The sequence below is a fragment of the Talpa occidentalis genome, unplaced genomic scaffold (assembly GCF_014898055.3).
Source record: "Talpa occidentalis isolate TD23 unplaced genomic scaffold, MPIMG_talOcc4v2.1 talOcc4.2, whole genome shotgun sequence".
NCBI lineage: Eukaryota > Metazoa > Chordata > Mammalia > Eulipotyphla > Talpidae > Talpa > Talpa occidentalis.
Window position 1 is genome coordinate 27,871,642 of NW_023602073.1, and position 8,023 is coordinate 27,879,664.

Below are 8,023 nucleotides of genomic sequence, written 5' to 3' on the forward strand. Positions count from 1 at the left end.
TCTAAATAGTTAATACCTCAATGGATGTCCAGGAAAAAACCTGCTAAATAATAACTCAAAGACACCTCCATAATTTGTGGATCACAGTTTATTCATAGAAATTAACCAATACAATGATTTTACGTATCAGGGCAAAACCAAGATTTATGTAAGAAAAAAGCAGATTGGGAAGAAAATTAACTGCAGAGGTTCTAGAAACAATGTAATGTTTGCACTTTCTTGGGTAAAAGGATTGGCTGACAGATAACATAGATGTCTGTCTAGACAGAATATCCTTGAGTATATTAAGCAATAAGATGAAATAAAGGAATTTCAGTAAATATTGATTATCTTAAATGTCTCATGAGTTTCATTTTGCAGCATCCATGTCAGGCTGTCCCTGGACAATGTTTTCTGATATCTTTTCTTAAGCACTTCCCATCTCAGTAAATCCAGGTCTGTCTCTTTACATCAGTAGAATTCCTCACTCTGTTGTGCTCTTGTCTTTTCTTACTAGTCTCTTCAAAGCCCCTTTTACATCTTTGTTTCTCAGAGTGTAAATAAGAGGGTTAAGGGTGGGAGTTACTACAGTATAGAAAAGGGTGATGAACTTCCCTTGACTGTGGGCATAGGAGCTGTTGGGCTGTATATACACAGCTGTGATGGTTCCATAGAACAGAGATACTACCAACAGGTGGGACCCACAAGTGCCAAGTGCTTTTTGCCAAGCTTGAGCTGATCTGATCCTCATTACTGCATTGGCAATGAACCCATAGGAGATCAAGATGAGAGACAGAGGAAGCAGAAGCAGAATCAAGGAAGCCATGAAGAGCTGGACCTCATTGGCATGAATGTCTACACAGGCCAACTTGATCATGGCAGGTACTTCACAGATGAAATGGTAAATCTTACGGTTCCCACAGCGAGGTAGCCGTAGGGTAATGGTGCCCTGAATCAAGGTATTTCCCACTCCACTCAGCCATGCTATTCCTGCAAGAGACTGGCAAAGTTGTGGGTGCATCACTGTGGCATAATGGAGTGGTCGACAAACAGCAGCATAACGATCAAATGCCATGACAGCTAGGAGGACACATTCAGTGGATCCCAGTGCCAGGGAGACATAGAGTTGAATGGCACAGCCTACAGGAGTAATTGTCTTGTCTGGACCATAGAGGTTCCACAGCAGCTGGGGAACAATGCTAGTGGTAAAGCAGAGGTCAACAAAGGAGAGATTGGTAAGAAAATAATACATGGGTGTGTGGAGCATGGGATCCAGACAGGAGACCAGGATGATTGCTGTGTTGCCTACCAGTGTCAGGAGGTAGGATATTAACACAACCACAAAGAGGATCTTCTCCAGCTGCGGCTGGTCAGAGAAGCCCACCAGTATGAAATCCCCTGCCAAACTCTCATTAATCATCTTCATCACCCTACTCATGAAAAGAAGACACATACAAAAATAAATGTTAGATAGTGAAAACAATTAAACTCATAAATACAGTTGAGAGAAAACCCTGAACACGGGTATAAGTGAATGTGTGTGTGTGTGTAAGGGGATAGCTGTATATCTCCAGGACAAAAGTAAAATACCTAGAAATTACAGACAACTGTCAAAACATATGGTGACACAAAATAGGCCATTACAGGAAGTGACTAATAAGCATGTTTTTCCAAATTGTTTATATTTTTCTGAAAATCCACCCTTTCTTAACAATACCTTGTATAATTATAAAGGGATATAATGGAGATATTATCCAAACAAAAACGTATTTTAACCACTGTATTAGTTTCCTGAGTAAAAGTAGCAAATACTAAATATATTTTAGAAGAAATGATTATAGTATTATTTCTATGCTACCAGGTGCATATATTTGTCAATACCATGCTAAGGATACACTATGTATTCAAGCTTTATGTTGTTTTAATTGCCTAATACAAACCATCTACTTGCTAGTTTTCTTTCAATCTTTTTTCTTATCATGGAAAGATGGTTACCTCAATTAAAAATGGCAAAGAAAACCAATCATTACAAACACTAAACAAGAAATATGAACAATCTAATTTAGATGGTATTGAGTCTTAATCATTATTAAGAGTTAATAATACTTAAGAGTTAGATGGTATAAAGAGAAGTTCGCATGTTGCAAAAAAAATCTGTGACTTATTAAAAATTTTATTGTTTATTCTGCTTAATTTAATTAAAACATTTAAAGCTTTCCCAAAATTTCATTTTTGATATATTTCATTAAAAATGTGTTTGAAATATAGCATGACTTTTCTTTCATATTATATAATAGCAGAATAATGAGTCTTGCATTGGCCACAAAATATCACAGACAAATTTAGTAGTTCTTTCATTTAATAGGTTGCTGCTGACCATATTAAGAAATATTTGATGATAAGGAAATTGCATTACTGGGAAGAATATTTAAAAAATAGCACATTTTTCCTTTTCTTATGGCGGACAGTCTTTCTTAGTAAGCCATAGGTATAGATGTGACATGAATAGATGTGGTTTAAGGAAAATTATTTTCAGCAGAAGGAATAGAATGATGAAGATTCCAGCTGAAAAGGTATCCAGGCCCAGGGGTAGCTGAGAGAACTGCTGACTCCAGAATGATGGAAAACGTGCCCTGTGTTTAGACTGTAGTAGTAGGCACACATAGGAAGCAAAATGAATGTTTAAATTAAGCTAAAGTTTTGTATTTAACCAAAGACCCTAAGAGCCAGTTTCTGTGAGGTTTTTAAACTGGTCAAGGGACAATGCAGGTCAAGAAGGAACTGGTAATTAACATGATGTTTACATTTAAAATAAAGCTAGCCTCAGATTGCAAAATATATTGACAAGTAGTTAGCTAAGATGTAGAAACTAGTCAGGAGGCTGTTCCGATACTTTAGGAAAGAGATGACTTGGTAGATGCTGGTAAGATTTCTAATCTTAGAATGACTCTAGCAGAAAGTTTAGATATACTTAAATAGTCCAGATGTAGAACGTGAGAAAGATCAATTAGGGCTCACTGGTTTATTTCTTGAACAACTGGGTGTTTTCTACAGAGAAATATAAAAGCTGAAAATATCATTTTGAAGAGAAAATATTAGAACCACAAACCTATAAGTGTATGATTCCCAAAAATATGACCATGGAAGAAATGTCAAACATGGCTCAATTCTGTTTTTGACTCCTTGCCATACATCTTCTCTATTCTTTTAGATAACCCTAGGATTCAAAATCAGAGACCATTATTATTTTCCCTAACAAAAACTTTTATCTTTCAAATTTCCATCAATATCAATCCTAGTATAATTATCCAAACAAAATTTGAATATGATGAATTTTTTGTTCTTTTCTTCCACTTTAATCAATCTAGCCTTATGTCATTTAATTTTATAAGAGACTTTTAATTTATATCTTCCTAGGGTCTTATTCTTTTCTTTGTAGTCTTCATTATTTTCCTATAAAGAATAGTTAGAATTGTATAAAAGCAGGATATAGATCAAGATACAACTGTCATTTCTTTAGTGTAAAATTCATAAACCTCTGTACTGAATTTAAGTCTGCAAACAATTTCAATTCCCATGTCTGATTTTAGAATTATCTCCCAGCACTTATAAATGTTCCAGGCTATCCATACCTCTGTTCATACCAAGTTCTAATTTATTTAAATATTTTTTACAATCTTATGTCTCTTTATTTCTGATTAACCCATTTATTTTACTCTTACTAAATCTTACTCACCTTTTAACATTCATCTCTAGATCTACATCTTCTAAAACGCACTCTAATTCTCCCCTCAAAGCACTTACCTTCTGAAATTCTGAATTATTTAGTGTAGTGTGTCAGTTTGCCCAAGAACTAATTTCTTTGAGATGCCAAGCCTTCTAAGATAGAAGGCAACTTCTTATGGGTGAAGATACACATATTAAAAAGTGACCCAAATTATACTTAGATACATATATTAAAAAGTAACCCAAATTATACTTATACAGGCCTGTTTTGTTATAGTCAACATCAAATACATGTGTTTTCCATATGATATTTTCACTCATCTATTAAATTGCTTTTCTTTCAAATGATATCTCTCTAACTAGCACAAAATGTGTGTTTAAATCACATATTTAAACTAAAGCAATTCAGTTGCGTGTATTCATGTCATTAAAAAAAACTATTAAAAACATACATTATTTCTTTGCTACACCTACTTCCATTATTTAGTCAAGAATTTGCAATTATCCTAGCAAAGAAAATCATAATAGGTTTTTAAAATGTAATACAATGAAATTTATATGCTGCCCAGAAATGTTTCAGTTTCTGTTAAAGAAAATTATGCATGTGTGGATATATAATATATGTGTATATATACTAATATATAAAGTAACATATATATAGATGCTTTATATATATATATATATTTCCAAACATTTCTTCTCATACAGTCATCATGTCCATATATTTTTTACTCAGACCTCAACCCAGTTGATTCCCTAGGACAACTGAGTATCACAATGTACTACAACTCATATTTTAAATTGCATATATTTTAACAGAAGAGAGTCCTTTAGATTCTCTACCACTCTTGAGAAACGGCATGATTTAGAGAGTAAGAGCACACATACATATAGACACACATTCATACAGACACACATAGATAAACAAATACAGCATAATCATCAATAATGTATAAATTCAAAGTCATGTCTATATAAGAAAGATTTCATACCTACCTGAAAAAAGATAATGGAAAAGAACTTTAGAAAGCTAGAGTAAGAAGGAAATTCTCCTAAATGAAGAAAAAACATCCTTTCTTTGTTTTGTATTTCTGTATTTTCCCTTTCCAAATGCACTTTCTTCACAATACAAATATAGTTTATTTCAAATTGAATTCTCTTCTAAAATATTATAAAATAGTAAGTCAATAAGATGTTCAGAAATAAAAATAAAACACTTCCTAGATGGTGGATACAAAAGCTAGGTGAATTCTTGGCTGGGATGGTTTGAGGAAGATTTACCTTAGCAAGTGTATAAAGTAATTATTATGTTTTCTAGTATAGATAATTTGTAGCATATGTAGATGGCCAACAGAAAACAAGTGATCGTAATTATTTCCTCACCTCTGAAAGTTTTGTCCTTCTATCTACAATTAGTTTCATGAGCCAAATAGGTGATACTCATCAATGAGTTTTCCCAAAATCATGAAGTTCTGAAAAAAGATCTCTAAGTCCAAGACCAAGTTTGGGGTGGTAACATAAATTCCTGGAGCCACACTAGTACACACTAATTTTTTACTATAGTAAGAATTAATATCCAGCCAGAATGGTACCTTGGGGACTCTATATTCCTAAAAGGGCAATTAATACCAAGCACAATGGTGACCAAGAACAAAATGTTCTCCTACGGAAATTGCATGGTACAAACTACTTGTCATGCATGCAGACCTTTAATCTTGAAAACATACAGATCTCAATTAACAAGAGAAAATAAAATCTCAGAAAAGTGAAAATAAAAGTTTTCACCTTCAGGACAGCATGTATTGAGACATGATTTCCATGGAATTATCACCATTTGTTGCATATTTAATTACTCTTTGTATAATCAGAACATATAATGATTACTCTTTGCATAATCAGAATATATAATTAATTACTCTTTGTGTAATCAGAACATAATTATAAGACTGAATATGTTGAATGCAAGGGTCACACTCATGCAAGTGTCAAAATGTGATATTTGGCAATAGCATAGGTATTCATATTGGTATCTCTTTCAGGGAGATTGCAACAGAATACTTTGTAGGAACATATTTCTTCGGTCACCATTTCCAAAACTATTCAAAAGTTTCTCTGGTCCAATGAGTTTGAGAGACTCCATCTATAGCCTTAGAAATTTGCAAAGCATGTTGTCATAAGAAAGTCTATACCTTCTCACATTAAATTTCTTTCAGAATATCCCTAAATAATATCCCTAAATAATCTATTTATAATAATATCCGTATTTATAATAGGAATATAATAATATCCCTATTTATAATAGGGATATTATAATATCCCTATTTATAATAATATCCCTAAATATCCCTAAATAATCTATTCAATAGATTATTATTGAAAAAAACTTGTCAAAACCTTGTATAATTAAGATAGAAGCACTAATTTTGAGAGACCTTGTCATAGAAGTACATATTTACAAATAAAAGGGTAATTGGAATTGACCTTATGTGGGAATTACTCGTTATAAAGTTTCAAAGAACATGGGTTTTATGGGGTAATAATGAGGAGGGCACAGAAAACCTTATGAAAAACCACAGAACACATCCTATTTATGACCTTAAAGAGTCTGTTTTGTTATGTCACACCTAAATACAAACTGAAAGTAGACATTATCTATACATATAGGAAACTAAGGTAAATGTAGGTGATGATAGACTGGAAATAAAGATGCAGATGCACGATCAGATGCAGCTGAAATTGAGTTAATATATCCTTCTTGACTCAATAACAGTTTTGAATAAAAATGAATATATAAAAACCTGTCAAACATTATTATATCCCCTACATTTTGTAGAAAAAAATGTTTAAAGGTACTCATTATAAATTGATATATATGCAGACTATGTAATGCTTGTACCACAAGAAAGTAACAACGAACAGTGAACAATTTGGCATAACTCATAAAAAGAAAATAGAAAAAAATAGGAAAATTATTAAATAATAAAGTTGAAATAAAAGTACCATCGGTGGTGAAGTCAGAAATACAGTGGAGTAACTCCAAGTGCTTATGCTCCCACAGAAACTATCGATAGGGAAGGAAGAACAAGAGGAGGAGGGCATAGGGTGAGGAAGGAGGAGGGGGAGAGGAGGCGAGAAATTGTTGCCAACATTCTTAGAAATCTGGGAAAGTGTAAAATATTTTAATAACAAATGCATTGATAGACAATGGCAACTTAAAACTTTTGTGATGCTTTTGATTGTGCTTCTTCAATACATTCTTGGACACAGGATTGATCTTTCGGTGTTTACAACATGAGGTCCCTGTGTGGGACCACTGTCTTCAATTCTGCAGGGAGTAAAGCAGATCTTCTTCAAAACTTTAAGTGTGTGTTTAACCTATTTGGAAACTACCTGAAAGACTGATGCAACACACTATCAATGTTTGAAAATACAGGCTAGAAAAGTGGTTTGCATTGTTCAGAAATGTGGCAAAGCAAACTAACAAACTGAAGATATCTGGCAAAAGATTGTGGTTGAGAAATTTGATAGTTTGCCTACAGCACAGGACAAAAGTTGGGGAAATCTTTGGGAAATTAGAGCATTCAAAAACATCCATGTATGTAGCACAATGGACTAAAATACTGTGTTCTAGAGATCCCAGACCCAGGTCGGGGACAGAACCAGAGCTGCCAAGAACCTGGCAGCTTTCTCCAGGATGCTGCCAGACCTACCCCAGACCAGCAGAGCTCTTGTGACCCTGCAAGACCCTGCAGGGCCCCCTGAGATTGGTGAGACCCCAGACCCCACTGGGAGGGAACCAGAGTAGTCAAAGACCTCATGACCTTCTACAGGACCCCACCTGCCCCCACCCAGAGGTCTTAGGTCTTTCCAATTTTATGCCAGTGCCTACAAAGACAGGAATGAGCCTGCACCTGCCCAGACTAGAAGAAGCCTCAAGAGCTTCTATAGGACCTTGCCAGCACTCTCCTGGACCTACAGAGGCCTTGTGATTTTCCATGAGATCCCCACCAGCCATGCATGGACTGCTGAGACCCCCACACCTGCATCAGGGAGTGAACCAGGGTGACAAGACACCTTACGATCTCCATGAGACCCTGCCAGCAGTGTGCCCAAAGAGATGAGAACACTGATCAGTGAGGGTGGAGGTTCACACTGAAGAAATCCACATACAGCAGTGGGATTCCAAAGCTAATAATGGGCAGAAGGAAAAACATAGCAAATGACAACAAGCAAACAGCCCCAAGAGAACAGTACAAAACAGAAAACAAATGCCCAGAACTGCAAGACAGATGTGGAAGCTATGGTCTCCCTTTCAGAC

The 8,023-nt window shown here is 34.9% G+C and overlaps 1 protein-coding gene across 1 annotated transcript; it reads right to left on the reverse strand.

Moving 5' to 3' along the window:
- Positions 1-463: 463 nt before the first annotated feature.
- LOC119251082 (olfactory receptor 2G3-like) lies at positions 464-1,405 on the reverse strand. The gene has a single exon (XM_037518579.1). It carries the CDS (start codon positions 1,403-1,405, stop codon positions 464-466), a length of 942 nt encoding a protein of 313 aa, XP_037374476.1.
- Between the last annotated feature and the right edge of the window lie 6,618 nt (positions 1,406-8,023).

Coding starts and splice junctions, on each gene's coding strand:
- LOC119251082 (XM_037518579.1), bottom strand. CDS start 1,405: ATGAAGATGATTAATGAGAGTTTGGCAGGGGATTTCATACTGGTGGGC.